The sequence below is a fragment of the Podarcis raffonei genome, chromosome 10, assembly GCF_027172205.1.
Source record: "Podarcis raffonei isolate rPodRaf1 chromosome 10, rPodRaf1.pri, whole genome shotgun sequence".
NCBI classification, from domain to species: domain Eukaryota; kingdom Metazoa; phylum Chordata; class Lepidosauria; order Squamata; family Lacertidae; genus Podarcis; species Podarcis raffonei.
In genome coordinates, this window is record NC_070611.1 from 77,479,970 (window position 1) to 77,497,385 (window position 17,416).

Genomic DNA, 17,416 nt, shown 5'->3' on the forward strand with positions numbered 1-17,416 from the left:
TTTAAGGATCAAAATGGCATTGGAATGAGGAGAGTCAGTTAAAGTATGGATTTTCTACAAATTTATAAAGCTAGGTATCTTCCCTGAGCTGTCAAGTCAAAAGGATACATTCAGGCATAATATTTGCAACATTGTCATCATGGCTTTCCCAGTAGCCAAGGCCATGTTAAAAACTAGGCTGTGGGACATAGATCTCCAGGAACTAAACTCAGCTGTGGAAAAAACATGGTCCCCTCTTTATTTTCGACTCTCTAGGGTGCAGGAATTTAACCTTAATTATTTACAATTTTTGTTTAACCCGCAAGAAAAAAGGGCTTTTTCTCTGCCTAGGTTCAATTCTAATCCTTCTAACCTCCTTTGGGGCAGGTTTGTGGGTTTGGCAGAAGGAGATAGGATCTGCCCATGCGATGCCCACCTGGTGGAAACTCTAGCTCACATGGCCCTTAAATGTAAAATCTATGATGATCTCCGCCAACAATTTTTAGACCACCTATGCATTCCAACCTGGAAACCAGAGAAGGAGGTTGTACGCTTCTTATTCCAGGGGAGAGACCAGGAGCTCCCCAAGACAGTAGCTAAGTTCCTCTATTTGACTTTTTGTCGCCGAAGTAGGCTACAGGATCCTGCCCTTGCTGGAGAGATGAAATAGAGTGCTTGCCTCTTCTTCCCTTTGGCAAATGACTGTACTGTTGAAATGGCGACGAGATCGCACTGGCCTACTTATTCTGAATGTTTGTAAGTGATGCCAATAAAGGTTTGATGATTTGTAACATTGCAACAACTTTAAAGATGTGGGTCCCACTTGTCATTTCCATAACAGTGCAAAAAACCACAGTCACATGCAGACGCACCGTCTTGCATGCTTGAGTAGAGCAACTCCAGGCCATGAGCCAAGTAGCAGCAGAGTAGGGGCCACGTGCAGAGCAAGTCCCACACTGAGGTCAAAAACACACACAGAGGCAGCAGGACTTCTTCAGTAATAGTTTACTGAGCTTTCAAAGCATACAGTTCTCACTGGGTCCCCAGTGAGGCACAAAACTTTGCTCATGAGGAGCAAATCAGTTTCAGCCGTAAAAAAATACAGCACACAGGATACCTAAGTCAGGCAGACACACCGGCAGAAGGGAGCAAGGGAGGAAAGAGGCAGGAAGGCCACAGGGCAATGTGTTTTGTCAGGGAATGGTCTGAAGCTGAATATTCTCCTTTTCCCCACTCCTCCTCCTTTTTTTAATCTCAAACCCAAAAAGAAACAAAGTACAAGCATCAAATTCAAAATCCATATTCGTATTTTAACATAAGCTTATTACATAGGTAAAGGAAAAGGGACCCCTGACCATTAGGTCCAGCTGTGGATGACTCTGGGGTTGCGGCGCTCATCTCACTTTATTGGCCGAGGGAGCCGGCGTATAGCTTCCGGGTCATGTGGCCAGCATGACTGAGCCGCTTCTGGTGAACCAGAGCAGCGCACAGAAATGCCGTTTACCTTCCTGCCGGAGCAGTACCTATTTATCTACTTGCACTTTGACGTGCTTTCGAACTGCTAGATTGGCAGGAGCAGGGACCGAGAAACGGGAGCTCATCCCGTTGCGGGGATTCGAACCACCGACCTTCTGATCGGCAAGTCCTACGCTCTGTGGTTTAACCCACAGCGCCACCCGCGTCCCTATTCAATTAATTCTATTGCTCTTTTCTTGCTTACCCCTGCATGTTTTACCCATTATCTATTCCTATTTCAATTCCGGAACAATATTTTTTCATGTATTCCTTCACACCATCCCACTGCTTGATTATTCTCTGATTTGAGTGGCCTCTAATAAGTGCCGTCAATTTTCCCATTTCTACAAACTCGCAGTTTGTTTTGCCATTCTAATAATGATGAGTTTTCTCCCCCTTCCAATTCTTTGCGATCAGTATTCTGGCCACTGCAGTTGCCTAAAGGAATACATTTTTCTTCTCTCTGGGGATGTCATTAGATATTAGGCCTAACAAAAAGCCTCTGGTAAACAAAATCTTAAATCATTTTCTCCATTTCTCAAAGCAATCAACTTTGCCTATTATCATTAGCATTTGAAAAAGAAACATTAACTTTGGCAGGATATTCATTTTAATCACTGAAATTCACCTCCTTATTGATAACATTAACCTTTACCAAATCTCTAATTGATTTTTAACTTCTTTCCAGGTCTTATTATAATTATCTTCAAACAAATTGATATTTTTCATTGCTCCAAATTCTTTTTGCTCTGTTCGTCCATATTCTTAACCACCACCTTAGTTTTTTCTTTCTTTATCCTAAATCCTGCCACCTTGCCAAATTCCTCCATCTTTCTCAGCAACTTGCTTATACTTCCTCTTGGTTCTTCTACCATTACAATCATATCATCGGCAAATGCTCTTATTCTATATTCGACTCTTCCTAGTGTTATACCTCTAATCTCCTCCTCTGACTTGATAACTTGATTTAGTACCTCCAATATTAAAATAAATAACAAGGGAGATAGGGGACACCCTTGTCTTGTCCCCCTTTCTATTTTAAAGTATTCCGTCATCTCCCCATTAATTATTAAATTTACCTTTTGGTCTTGATAAATTGCTCTTAATCCAGTTGATATCCTTGTTCCCAATTCCATCTTTTCAATTATCTTCTCCACAAACCTGCAGGATACCTTATCGAGGGCTTTCTCAGCACCCACAAAAACAGATGCAGCCTTCTTCCCTGGGTTCCAGTCAAGATATTCAATAGCATCAATCACAAGTCTCACATTATTGCTCATCTTCCTTCCCGGTAAGAATCCTGTCTGATCTTGGCTAATGACTTCACTCAACACTGTTTTTAATCTCTGGGCCAATATGTCCGCATATATCTTGTAGTCATTATTAAGTAAAGATATTGGTCTATCATTATTTATATTCTCTTTGTTCTTGTCTTGTTTAGGGTTTACTGTTATATGTGCTAATTGCCATGACTCCGGGATTCTTCCTTCCGCCATTATTTTATTTATGAGTACTTTCAGCGGAGTAGCCACTACTTCCTCCATTTTTTTTAAATGCAAGGCAGTAAGGGCATCCGGGCCCAGCGACTTCCCCAACTTCGCTTTGGAAATAGCCTCCTGTACTTCCATCATAGAAACTGGGGCATTTAGATATGCATTTTTTTCTATTCCCACTCTGGGTAAGTCTTTCCCCTGCAGATAATTTTTTATATCTTCTTCTGTTTCCTTGCCTATATTACATAAATTTTTGAAGTGGTTGATAAAACACTTATTTCTTCTCGTTTTCTCGCCGTCTTTGATTTTATCTATTAATCTCTCTGTCTCTTCTTCAGTTGCCATGCCAGTATTTTGCTGGGCCTATTTGCAAATTCAAAGGATCTCTGTTTCATCCATCTTATGTTATTTTGGATTTCAATGCTTAACAACTACGAGAATTGTGTTTGTAATAACTTGATTTTTGGTGCTACCTTTTTATTTTTTGGTTCCTTCGCTAGTATTTTGTCATTGCTCGCTATTTCTTCTCTTAACTGCTCTAAGTTCCTCTCATAAGCTCTCTTTTCCCCTGCATTTTGCTGGATATAGAAGCCTCTAAGAAATGCTTTACTGGCATCCCAAATTATTCTTATATCAGTGTCTTGTGATTTATTGATTTCAAAGAATTATTTCAACAATTCTTGTGCTTTAATCACCAGATTTTCATCGTTTAATAAATTCTCATTTAATCGCCATCTTTTATTACCCTTTTGTTTATTTTCTAATTCTAATATCACTGGATTATGATCTGTTATTGTCCTTGGGTGAATCTCTGTTTTTTTAAATTTCTATTATTAAATTATTTGAGATCTAGATTGCATAAATTCTCCCTGACGATTGTTAGGCTTCTGAAAAGAGTGTGAACTGTTTCTCCAGTGGATTTTTGTCTCTCCATGCATCCCTTAGGTTTAAGCTGTCCACCATTTGAAAACATGTATGTGGTGGTCTCCCTTTTCTAGATATTCTGTCCCTTTCTGTCCTGTCCATTTCTAATGAAGGGACTCCGTTGAGGTCCCTCACCTTAAGGGGGGAATCCATTCTCAGGCCGATCATCTTTCCTCAGAAGAGGAGCTGGAGGGGGGAAAGTCATCCCCTTCATTTCCAGTGGTCTCAGAAGGAGGGAGAGACACAGACACAGAGCAGATTAGAGGGGAATTACCTAGCTACGAGAAAATGACAAGAGAAACAGACTCAGCTGGCCCGGAAGCAGGAAGACAGATTTCCTCTGAGTTTATTGCCGTGAAGAAGAGTGGACTCTGAGAGGAACACGTCCCTCACTCCATACATATAAATGGGTTCTCTCCTTTGAAGGTCCCTTCATGTTTCTTAAACATTACATTATAGCTAAAGCACTTTCTGCAATCCTTCCATTTAAAGTTATTGATGGTATGTAGGGTGTCAACTGGTAAAGTTCTTCCTGGCCACGAGTCTGTTGATGTAGGACTTCCACAAGGACTGAGCCTCAATATACTTTCCTGACGTTTATGTGGTTTGTCTTTTGTGTGAGTTTGTTGATGTATATCAAGGGTTCCACTCCGACTGAAGCTCCTTCCACATGCCATACATTTAAAAGGTTTCTTCCCTGTGTGTCTGCTGATGTTTTCTAAGATTTCCACTTTGACTGAAGCTTTTTCCGCACTTCATGCATTTAAACGGTTTCTCCCCTGTGCGAGTCCGCTGGTGTAATTTAAGGTCTCCATTCTGACTGAAGCTCTTTCTGCACTCAATGCATTTAAATGGTTTTCCCCCTGTGTGAGTCCGTTGATGTCTTCTAAGCATTGCATTGAAACTGAAGCACTTCCCACACTCCACACATTTATATGGTTTCTCCCCTGTGTGAGTCCGTTGATGTATATTGAGGTGTCCACTCTGACTGAAGCTCTTTCCACACTCCACACATTTATATGGTTTCTCTCCTGTGTGTGTCCATTGATGTGTTTTAAGGTCTCCATTCTGACTGAAGCTCTTTCTGCACTCAATACATTTAAATGGTTTCCCCCCTGCCTGTGTGAGTCAATTGATGTCTTCTAAGGCCTGAATCGTAACTGAAGCTCTTTCCGCATTCCAAGCATTTAAATGGTTTCTCCCCTGTGTGAGTCCGTTGATGTGTTCTAAGGTATCCATTTCGACTGAAGCTCTTTCCACACTCAATGCATTTAAATGGTTTTCCCCCTGTGTGAGTCTGTTGATGTATTCTAAGGGTTCCAAGCTGACTGAAGCTCTTTCCACACTCCATACATCCATATGGTTTCTCCTCTGTGTGTGTCTGTTGATGTGATCTAAGTCCTGCATCGTAACTGAAGCTCTTTCCACATTCCATACATTTATATGGTTTCTCCCCTGTGTGAATCCGTTGATGTTTTTTAAGGTCTGCATTCTGACTGAAGCTCTTTCCGCACTCAATACATTTAAATGGTTTTTCCCCTGTGTGAGTCCGTTGATGTATTCTAAGGGCTCCATTTTCACTAAAGCTCTTTCCGCACTCCATGCATTGAAATGGTTTCTCCCCTGTGTGAGTCCGTTGATGCATATTGCGGTGCCCACTCTGACTGAAGCTCTTGCCACACTCCATACATTTATATGGTTTTTCACCAGTGTGAGTTCGCTGGTGTAATTTAAGTTCTCCATTCCGACTGAAGCTCTTCCCACACTCCCTGCATTCATATGGTTTCTCCCCTGTGTGAGTCTGGTGATGTCTATTGAGGTGTCCACTCTTACTGAAGCTCTTTCCACACTCCATACATTTATATGGTTTTTCACCCGTGTGAGTCCGTTGATGTGAACTTAAGTGTCCACTCTTACTGAAGCTCTTTCCGCACTCCCTGCATTTAAAAGGTTTTTCACCCGTGTGAGTCCGTAGATGTGCACTTAAGTGTCCACTCTGACGGAAGCTTTTCCCGCACTCCATGCATTTAAATGGTTTTTCCCCTGTGTGAGTCCGCTGGTGTATATTGAGGAGTCCTCTTAGACTAAAGTTCTTCCCACACTCCCTGCATTGGAATCCTTTCTTGTCCATGTGAGTCCGCTGATGCGTTCTAAGTTTTCTACTATCAGTGAAACTTTTCCCACTCTCCATACCTTTAAATGTTTTCTCCCCTCTTGGAGTCATTGATGTGAGCTATGTGTGCTCATTCAATGAAGCATATCCCACATTTCACACATTTTAATTTCTATTCCTAATGAAATGAAAGGTGCCCCATCCCCTGGAATTCTGAATGTCTTCTCCATCACCTTCTTCAGAGTGGGAGGAAAGGAAATCCTGTTTGGGTTACAAGAAAGAGAACAAAGGGAAAGAGAACACATCAAGCGCCATTAGCCCCTTCTCTTATTTCAACATCTCCTACATTCTCCCATGTCCTACCCATGTTCCCAATTTTTTGGAAATGAAAAAGCAATGTCATCAAATGATAGTAATGCATCACCACCTTTCATAATTGTCAGAGGCTCAGGAGCAGAAGAGCAGGGGAGAGAGCAAATAGAGAGCGGAGGAGAGGAATCAGAGGGGAGCGTAGGGGAATATGACAGTGGACCGAGAGATTCCATGAGCTTCTCCAGCGAATCAGAAGATTCCCAGGAGGGGGCGCCTATGGTAAGGGCGAGGCGAGTCCCAGGGGGGACGATCCATAAACAAGGAACCAGAGGGGAGTCCCAAAGGAGTAGCGGAGGAGTAGGGCCAGTTCCCCCACCAGAGCGCAGTGGGGGGGAAGAGTCACGTGAGTCAGGACCAGCTTCTCCTCCACCGGGGAGTGGGGAGATGGAGGGAAGGCCAGGTCCAGCTAGCCTCCCCGAAAGGGGGAGCAGTGACACAAGTGTAACGGTCAGAAGGAAAGTGGGAGGCTGCGCGCGCGCGCCAAGTTCAAATGTGGAGGAGCGCGGGACAGCAGAAAACCCGGATTGGGAGCCAGGTCCTAAAGCCCGAAGGAGGGGGGGGGAAGAGTCGGGAGAATCAGCGTCAGAAGAATCTCGGAGGGCTGAGACTCCGACTAGCAGAAGGACCCAGAGAAAGAAGGAACAGAGGAAGAGGTGGAGTAAGGCTAGAATCTTAAGCTGGTGTCAGGGGGGAGGAGATTCAGATGGGACTTCTACGGTCTGATGCATAGACGTAGCGTTGCGCGCTGCGCGTCTGGAAATGAGACTGAACTTCAATAAAGACTTTTTAACTTGAGCAAGAAGCAGCGTTGGTCTTGTGTGAGCTGGGACCTTGGGCAGCGCTGACAGTAAGTCCCATCTCAATAAAAAAACTCTGCAAGCTCACGAAGATAGGCAAAGATGACTACAGAGGAAAAAGTCAAGCAATTGCAGGAAGCGGTCTCAACGCTCTACGCAGAATTGGCTGCGTCTAAGAAAAAAGAAGGAGAAACAGCTGCGCTCTGCCAGGATCTGCAAGCCAGGTGGGACAGATGGGGAAAGGAGGGGCAGCTGGGAGCCAAGCCGGAGGGAGTTGGCCTCGGGAAAAGGGGGGCGAGTATTGTGACCCATTTTGACGGGAACCTGCAGCAGTACCCTAACTTCAGAGCAGAAGTAGTTTTCGCGCTCAAATTGCTTCGGAAAGATTTTAGAGATGAGGAGGAGAAAGTGGGTTTCATAATCACTCATCTGCATGGGGAAGCTAAGTTGTGGCTGCGAACCTTGTTACGCGAAAATGACCCCGCCCTCAAAGATTCAAGCGCTTTTATTGAAGCCATGGACGCTTGCTTTAAATCAACGGTGGATGTGGATGTCACTAGAAGGGAAATGCATGGATTGCGGCAAGGAAAAGCGACGGTGCGCCAGTATCATTCCCGCTTTTTTGGGTTAGTAAATGTGCTGGGCTGGCAGAAGGACTCAGCTGCCGTCAGGGATCTGTTCTGGGAGGGGCTGAATGGAGCCGTGAAAGATGAGCTGGCCAGGGGGGAGAGACCCCAAAATACCACAGAAGTAGTCCAAAGGGCGCTCGCAATTGGGGTGCGCCTGGAAGAACGCCCGTGGAGCAGGGAGGAGGGGCGAAGAGCAAACACGTCAGTTAGAACGACTCCCTTCCTACCCAGAGAGACAGAGCGCGCTCAGTCCACGCCTCCGCTGATGAGGGGAGAGGAGCCAATGGAAATCGGAGGTGCAAGGGCTCAGACAGCAAGCAGAGCCCAAACACCAGGAGCAGTCAAGGCGAAGGCTCCTAGAGGGAGCAGGAAGTGTTACATCTGCGACAGTGCACTGCACATGGCCAAAGAGTGTCCCCAGAGGCTCCAGAAGCACACTGCAGCCTCAGCAACTGTTAAAGGAGCAATTCAGCAGGGAGTAGAGCAGCAGGGAAACGGCGAAGCCTGGTTGGAGACGGAGGCACTGGGGCTCAACCAGGCGAGTCAGTGAAGCAGTCCCCAGAGATTTTGCAGCCCACAGACCCCCTCCCACCCAAACCAGTGGTGCAACTCACTGCATCGCTCCAGCTGCCCGATGGGCTCACCCTGGAGGTCCCTATTACCATTGACTCTGGTAGCAACGCAGACTTTGTAGGGTTGGACTTCGTCAAGCAGCATCGCATAGCACTCCTGCCAGCCACGACGCCCCTAAATGTTGTCACGGTAGATGGCAGGAAGATACTGGGAGGAGAGGTGGTACAGCAGACACCGCCTCTGGTGATGCAAATTGGGAACCACCGCGAAGTCATCAGTTTCAACGTCACCCACCTGTCGGACACGCCCATAGTGTTGGGCATGAGTTGGCTGGATAGGCACAGCCTGGCATTAGCGTGGTACCAGCGGCAATTGACCTTCTGCTCTTCCTACTGCGCAGCGCACTGCATCCAGACCTGCCAGGAAGAGGAGGGGCAAGAGGATGCACCGCAGCTACACCTAGGCATGGTGCAAGCGGTGCCCAACAAGTACAAGGCCTTTTTGGAAGTCTTCTGCGAGAAGGAAGCAGACAAGCTGCCTCCCCACAGACCCTACGACTGCAAGATTGACCTCCTGCCAGGGGCGACGCTGCCGACTGGGAGACTGTACTCCATGTCTGAAGACGAAATGCAAGAACTCAGGGAGTTCATAGATCGCAATTTGAAGCGGGGATTCATCCAGGAATCCAAAGCAGTGGGGGGCAGTCCCGTGTTTTTCGTGAAGAAGAGAGACACGCCCGAACGGAGGCTCATAGTGGATTATAGAATCATCAATTCCAGGACAAAGCCCACAGCATTCCCCATGCCCAAAATTGACGACCTGCTCGCGACGGTGAGGAAGGGACGGATCTTCACCAAGTTGGATCTACGAGGGGCCTACAACCTTATACGCATGCGGGAGGGCGACGAGTGGAAGACAGCCATGTTTACGCCTTTAGGAACCTATGAATACAGAGTCATGCCGTTTGGTCTCCAAAATGGCTCCCATTGTTTCCAAGCTTTCATGCACCACGTGCTAGCGGGACTCCTCTACAAGAAGTGCGTCTGCTTCTTAGATGATATCCTGATCTTTTCGGACTCGCAGGAGGCGCACGAGGAGGACGTCAAGGAGGTCCTGCAGAGACTACGGGAGCACAGACTTTACGCCAAACTGGAGAAGTGCCAGTTCGACACGACAGAGGTGGATTTCCTGGGCTACAAGCTGTCCGACAAGGGACTTGCCATGGACAGCGCCAAGGTCCGCTCAGTGTTGGACTGGAAGAGCCCGCGCAACCGGAAGGAGGTCCAGAAGTTCGTCGGTTTCGCCAACTTTTATCGCAAGTTCATCAAGGGGTTCGCGAAGGAGACGGCGGCCATCATGGACACCCTCAGCTCCAAGAAGAAGAAGTTCACCTGGACGGACCAGGCGGAGCAGTCCTTTCGGAGGCTCAAGCGTCTCTTCGCGTCCGAAGAACAGCTGCTACACGTAAACCCCAGCAAACCGATGAGGGTTGAAACGGACGCCTCGGACAGAGCGGTGGGGGCGGTCCTGTTGCAGCAAGATCCGCAAGGGGACTGGAGACCGTGCGCATTCTACTCCAGGAAGCTCAGCACGTCGGAGCAGAACTACACCATCTGGGACAGGGAGTTGCTGGCCATTCATGCAGCCTTCAAGGCGTGGCGGCACTTCCTCATCGGAGCCAGACACACAGTGCAGGTTCGCACGGACCACAAGAACCTGGAGTACTGGCGCACGGCGAAGTTCCTGAACCAGAGACACATCCGCTGGGCGGAGTTCTTTGCAGATTTCGATTTCCGGATAGAATACATCCCGGGAGACAACAACGTCATGGCGGATGCGCTATCCAGGAAGCCGCAGTATCTCGAGGAAGCGGCACCGGCAGCGGCCAAACACATTTTCACACCAGAGGTGTGGGCATGCGCTTCAGCCGCAGTGGACCTGGACGCAGTCCGTCGCGCGCTACAGGCGGATTCGTTTGCGCAATCCAAGATGGAGGAGGTGCGAAACGGCACAGCGAGGGACGACGAGTTCCAGATACGCGACGGACTACTCCTCCGCAAAGGGGCTCTCTACGTACCGGGAGACGACCTTCGCGCGAGAGTCTTGCAGCAGCTGCACGACGCGCCCAGCGCTGGGCACTTCGGCAAGGACAAGACGGCGGAATTAGTCACCAGGGACTTTTGGTGGCCCAAGGTGCGGGGAGAAGTTGCGGATTACGTTTCCAGGTGTGACACCTGCCAAAGGGCCAAGCCAGTACACAGGAAGCCGGCGGGTCTGCTGGAACCGCTGCAGACGCCGCTCGAACCGTGGGAGAAAGTGGCCCTGGACTTTGTTACAGATCTGCCCAGTTCGCGCGGCAAAACAGCGGTACTCGTGGTCGTAGACCTCTTCACCAAGATGGCGCATTTCATTCCGTGCGCGAAGGTGGCCACAGCGGAACAGACCGCCAAGCTGTTCATAGACCACGTTTTCAAAGCTCACGGCCTGCCACGGTCCATCCTGTCCGACCGGGGCCGCCAATTCATCTCGAACTTCTGGCAGAAGCTGCTGGGCATCCTGAACGTCAAGATCAACTTAGCGTCGGCACGACACCCGCAGACCAACGGACAAGCGGAGAGGGTCAACGCCATCATGCAGCAGTACCTGCGATGCTACGCCAATCAACAGCCCTCGACCTGGGTGGACTACCTACCGCTAGCCGAGTTTGCCTACAACAACACGAAGCACGGGTCTACAGGGGTGACACCGTTTTTCGCCAACAATGGGCGCCACCCCAGAACCTTCCCGGGGTTGGAGACCGAGGCAGAGGGGGAGCCACGGGGGGCAGAGCACTTAGCCGCAGAGTTACAGGAGGTCCATGAGCAACTCCGAAGGCACTTGGAACTCGCGAAACACGCCTACAAGATGCAGGCAGACAGGCACAGGAGGGTTGGGGAAGACATACAGGTAGGGGACTGGGTCTGGTTAGCAGCTCAGGCAGTGCCGGCCAGAACGCTAGCTAAGAGGAAGCTAGGACACAAGCAGCTGGGACCTTACCAGGTCGCGGCACAAATCAATCCAGTGGCCTACCGGTTGACACTCCCGGAGGGCTCCAGAATGCACCCAGTCTTTCACAGGTCAGTGCTCACGCCTTACAAGGCGCCCCACAGGTTTCAGGCGCCAGGGACCGCACCAGCCCCACGTAGCCCATCGCCAACAGGGGAGGGACCACAGAGGGCGATGCCACTCAACGAGGTCACAGAGATTTTGGACTCCAGATGGGGGGAAGAGGGAGTTGAATATCTCCTCGCCAGGGAGGGTACTCCGGCCAGCGCCAACGAGTGGGTGCCGTGCTACGCCGTGGAGGAGCACTACCTCAAAGACGAGTTCCATTCGATCTTCCCACACAGACCCATGCCGGCGGAGTATTTCGACGACTGGCTTTTCACACCCACACTGTCAGCCAGCACGTTCCAAGGTTTCTCCTCAGATGAGGAGCCGACGCCGGGGATGAGCTCCCCGGAGGGGTCGCTCTCGGGGTTTGCCACGGACCGCTCCTATTGGTGGGACACTCAACCAGAAGTGGGGTGGAGCAGGGAACTGCTGAGGGGGCCCTTGCACACAGCCTCACCCGAGGGACCGGGTGGAGAAGTGGACATGGACGTGTGGGGGGAGGATCTTGGTTTTGAGCACGACAGCAGAGAAATGGAAGCAGAGGAAGTCGACGTCGACGAACCCATCGTGGGGGGGCCTGATCCCGCTGGCCGGTTGCACACCAGGGGGAGAGAACGGAAGCCAGCACTCACACCCCCAGCGCTGGAGCACCTGGAACCCACACCCGAAGAGGGGGAGGGGGAAGGGGGGGCTTCGAGGGGGGGATGGATGTCAGAGGCTCAGGAGCAGAAGAGCAGGGGAGAGAGCAAATAGAGAGCGGAGGAGAGGAATCAGAGGGGAGCGTAGGGGAATATGACAGTGGACCGAGAGATTCCATGAGCTTCTCCAGCGAATCAGAAGATTCCCAGGAGGGGGCGCCTATGGTAAGGGCGAGGCGAGTCCCAGGGGGGACAATCCATAAACAAGGAACCAGAGGGGAGTCCCAAAGGAGTAGCGGAGGAGTAGGGCCAGTTCCCCCACCAGAGCGCAGTGGGGGGGAAGAGTCACGTGAGTCAGGACCAGCTTCTCCTCCACCGGGGAGTGGGGAGACGGAGGGAAGGCCAGGTCCAGCTAGCCTCCCCGAAAGGGGGAGCAGTGACACAAGTGTAACGGTCAGAAGGAAAGTGGGAGGCTGCGCGCGCGCGCCAAGTTCAAATGTGGAGGAGCGCGGGACAGCAGAAAACCCGGATTGGGAGCCAGGTCCTAAAGCCCGAAAGAGGGGGGGGAAGAGTCGGGAGAATCAGCGTCAGAAGAATCTCGGAGGGCTGAGACTCCGACTAGCAGAAGGACCCAGAGAAAGAAGGAACAGAGGAAGAGGTGGAGTAAGGCTAGAATCTTAAGCTGGTGTCAGGGGGGAGGAGATTCAGATGGGACTTCTACGGTCTGATGGATAGATGTAGCGTTGCGCGCTGCGCGTCTGGAAATGAGACTGAACTTCAATAAAGACTTTTTAACTTGAGCAAGAAGCAGCGTTGGTCTTGTGTGAGCTGGGACCTTGGGCAGCGCTGACAATAATCCTCAATCATCGTTAATAAAGCAGCATGATCTTGGAATACAGCCTTTTCAAATCAATTGTTTCCTCACAGAAAAGGCAGCTGCTCTCTGTCCAAGAAACAGTCCTCTCTTTCTCCGCTCCATCGTTCCTTTGGACATTCCCCATCCTCTGCATCATAATCCTTTGCATAAATCAAACCCCTGCGTCCAGTCACACTTCCCTGCGTCGCTCTGCTGGAAGTTGACCTGGCAGGAGAGCAGAGCTGCAGCGGTCCCGTCCGTGTGAGATGAGGGATAAATCAAGTCCAGAGACAGTTCAGTTCTTATCTCTAAAAGCGTTTATTTACAAGGCAATAAATCCGTCCGAAACTTCCGACATTCTCATCCGTGCTCCAAGAGCACACTCGCAGCTTCTGTTCCAAGCTGCTGCTCAGCGAGAAGAGTGAAAGTGAGTCTTGAAACAGAGAGACGCGCTGCGTCACTGCTCTGCGACAGCAGACTCCTCCTTTTTCTCCCCCTCCTTTTCTTCCCAGACGCAGGACACCTCGGAGATCTGACCCTGTCAGTTCCAAACTCCACACCCCCTCTTGTCCTGCGTCTGGAGACAGTAGCCATCAATGCTTTCCCCATACACAGACCCTCACAGAACTCCTCGTGCTTCTGGAAGGTTAATGGTTTTGTGAAACCATCAGCGAGGTTCTTTGTTGAGGGACAGTATTTCAGAGCGACTAGCCCCTCATGAACGCTCTGACATACATTCTGGAAACGTATGTCCAAATGTTTGGTCCTCGCCTTGAATTGCCCTGTCTCAGCTAATTTAAGGCATGGTTGGTTGTCTTCATGCACCACAACGGGCAGACAATCCTCTTCACAGATTTCCTCGACCAAACACACATAGAACTCCAGTTCTCTGCAAACCTCTGATAGCGCACTGAACTCAGCTTCAGTAGATGAAAGCGCTATGAGACTTTGCTTCCGGGACCTCCACCCAATCACTGAGTCCCCAAACTTCACCACTAGGCCTGACACTGATTTGCGGTCCTCAAGGTTAGCCCAATCCGAATCCACCCAGGCGGTCAGCTTGACATCGCCCTCAGCTGACATCTTGAGGCAAAAGTCTTTGGTATCTTGCAGGTAACGTAGCACCCGCTTAACACCATTCCAGGCCTGCACACTAGGACTTGAAGCCTCTCTACTGAGCAGATTGACAGCAAACGCTATGTCTGGTCTGCTCCACTGTGACAGATACAACAGACTACCCAGAGCTGACTGAAAGAGTTCAGTGTTTTCGAACACCACGCGTTCTACTTGCTGACACTCCTTCACGTACCCAGCCTCCATGGGTGATCTGGCACCTGCACAATCAGACATCCTGAACTTCTCAAGCAACTGCTCAATCTTACCTTTCTGGCGAAGCAAAAAGCTTCCATCACTTGCTCTTGCGATTTCTACGCCTAGATAGGACTTGACATCTCCAAGTTGCTTCAGCTTGAACCGCTTACCAAGCTCCTTAGCAAACTTCTCCACCTGTTCACTTGTCCTTGCCATCAACAAGATGTCATCAACAAACACCTGTGCCACTTGCTGTTGCAAGCCTGAATCTCTAATGTAAAGACAACTGTCTGCAAGAGATCTCTTAAAACCTAGCTTTTCTAAAGCTTCATGTAGGCACATATTCCAATTCCTGGCAGATTGGCGTAACCCATAGATGGATTTGTGCAACCGCCACACAACGCCTGGCTCACTGACTTCGAACCCTGGAGGAGGACGCATGTACAACTCCTCCTGGAGATCTGAGTTCAGGTAGGCGACATCTACATCAAAATGGTTCACCTTCCAACCTCTCTGTGCTGCTACTGCCAACAGCATTCTCAAAGTCTCCGCCCTTGAAGTCGGCGAATAGACCTCTGTGAAGTGGACTCCGCGTCTCTGCGTAACTGCACGCGCCACTAACCTCGCTTTGTACTGTGGCTCTCCTGCTTCTGTGGGTTTAAGACGGTAAACCCATCTGCAGCCAACAGCTTGCTGGTTAGCCGGCAGCTGTGTGAGTGAGAACACTCCAAGAGACTCCATTGAGTTCATCTCCTTCTGCATCGCCTCATGCCATTTGCTGGCTTCTTCCCGAGGCAACTTCTGAACATCCTCAAAGGATTCAGGTTCACATCTAGCCACACCAACCCAGACACTCGTGGCTTCATACCTTTCAGGTGGCTTTCCTCTGGTTGATCTTGCTGACCTCCTCAGCGTGAATTCTGGAACTGCGCCTGATTCACCTGGATCAACCCTCCTATCCTCTATGTCAGAATCATCCCCCTCTGACCTGCTGCGCCGTTTAGGGCGAACAGCTGGTCCTGCTGGCGAGGATGGTTCACTCCTTGGCTCAGACTTGACAGAGACCTGTGGAGGGGTCCTGGGACTCCCCTTTGGAGAGATACGGAGCCTCTCCCTTGGAGATCCCGGCTCTGGACTCTGTGGCTGTGGACTGTGCTCATCAGCAACAGGTTCAGCCTCACCCTCCTCTTCCTCATCTGAGTCTACCAGAATATCCGGGTTTCCGTGAAGCCGCTTCCACCCACTCTGCTCGCAAAACTCAGCACTGCCGCTAATAAGCAGCCTGGACTGGTTGCCAGTAGGGTATGCGAAGCGCCACGCCTTTGAACCCGGCTCATAGCCCACAAAGATCATTTTCCTGGATCTTGGCTCCCCTTTCCTGCGCATGGCCTTTGGAATCAGAACCCAAGCCGTTGACCCAAAAGTGCGCAGAAAATGTACTTTGGGCTTTTTCCGATGAAGCAGAAAGAACGGTGTGTCTCCTACACTGGAATTGAACACTCTATTCTGCAGGAAGCAAGCTGTTCTATAACTCTCGGCCCAAAAGCGCTGTGGCAGCCCCGAGTCTGCCAACATAGCATTCGCTGACTCCTGTAGCGTGCGAAACTTCCTCTCTGCAACCCCATTCTGTTGCGGAGAGTGGGGGGCCGTCAGTCGATGACTGATACCCTTCTGCCTGAAGAACGATTGCAGCGCAGAACCTGTAAACTCCCCCCCACGATCGGACTGAAAGGAAACTACTTTGGTAGAGAACCGTAGCTCTACCGCTGTGATCCAATCCCTGATCAGTGCAGCTGCCTCTGACTTCTGTTGCAGCGCAAATAGCCATGCATGTTTTGTAAAATCATCAACCAGAACCAGAACCCACTTAGATCCAGCTAACGAAGGTGTCGGCATGGGTCCCGACAAATCTGAATGGACAAGTTCAAAGGGTTTACTGGTTTTCCTCTCAGACCTGGGATATGAGCATGTTACGACCTTTGCTTGCTTACAGGCTTGACAATCTAGGTATTTGTCACATGCTTTGAACCTGCACCCAATGGTGTTGTCTGTGGCCTTCTTCACATATGACCACCCTGCGTGTCCAAACCTGCGATGCCATAAGTGTAAACAATCATGGTGTGGTGGGACATTGGCACACTGCCCTTGGGCATCGTCAATGGACTCTCCACTAGCCCCATTTTCCACTAGCCCCATTTTCCACCAGCCCCATTTTCCCACCAGCCCCATCTTCAATGGGCATCTTGACCAGAAAGAGCGTGCCTCTTCTCTGGACACTGTGGATCTTCTTCCCATTCCTGAAAAAGGAACACACATTGTTAGAAAACAAAACATCAAACCCAGCAGCCATAAGGGCTGGCACACTTAAAAGAGAGTGGGCAAGCTCTGGTACCACAAAAGCTTCTACCCAATGATCTATGAAAGAGCAATAAAGAAGACCAGTTTCAGTCAGTGGTCTTTGAGACCCATCTGCTAAAGTAACATAGCGTCCAGTTTTAACTGTCTTGCAGTTCCTCAAAAGCCCTCTAGAGGTCACAAGACAATGCGACGCGCCTGAATCGATCACGAGAGATAAAGAGTGTCTCTGGTTGTTTTCCACAGATGCCATGGCGTTGCTAGCACTCCCGTCGGTTGCCATGGCCACAGCCTCTCCCCGGCTAAGGCTCTTGTCTTTTCTCAGAGACGCCAGCGCAGCTGTGAGGTGGTAAGACGCCTTGTCTTTGTTTTTCTCCTGGCCTGCTGCTTTCCCACGTCGTTGCTGGGAACCGGCCCTGGGAACCTGCTTTGTTGACATTCCACGCCGGCCGGTGTCCTTGGCAGCCTGGGCCTCTAGCGGATGCTTCCCAGCGCTGTTGGACGTCGCCTCAAAGCACAAACAACTTTCGAAGCCTTTCGCTTTCTCAGAGCTCTTGGAATGGCCTGCCTGGCCTGCCCCCCCCACTGCCTTTTGGGGTGCAGCCTGCGCTCTCTTCCACAGCTCCCAGCTGCTCTCCAGCACACAGAGGTGTCGAAGCATAGAAACAGCCTCCCAGAACAGCCCCCTCTGGTCTGGCTTCCTCTGGG

At 50.0% G+C, this 17,416-nt stretch overlaps 3 protein-coding genes across 5 annotated transcripts in view; 1 reads left to right on the top strand and 2 right to left on the bottom strand.

Annotated features, from left to right (window-relative positions):
- LOC128421728 (oocyte zinc finger protein XlCOF6-like) overlaps nt 1-17,416 on the bottom strand; it is a 226,920-nt gene that overhangs the window by 205,329 nt on the left and 4,175 nt on the right. The window lies entirely within an intron of this gene.
- LOC128421704 (zinc finger protein 271-like) overlaps nt 1-17,416 on the top strand; it is a 279,246-nt gene that overhangs the window by 54,965 nt on the left and 206,865 nt on the right. The gene's annotated exons all lie outside the window — the stretch shown is intronic.
- LOC128421751 (zinc finger protein ZFP2-like) overlaps nt 4,352-17,416 on the bottom strand; it is a 100,692-nt gene continuing 87,627 nt past the window's right edge. The window contains exon 2 of the mRNA XM_053404934.1: nt 4,352-6,285. Coding sequence (XP_053260909.1) covers nt 5,011-6,135 — 1,125 coding nt within the window. The 5' untranslated portion in view covers nt 6,136-6,285 and the 3' untranslated portion in view covers nt 4,352-5,010. The remainder of the gene's footprint in view (nt 6,286-17,416) is intronic.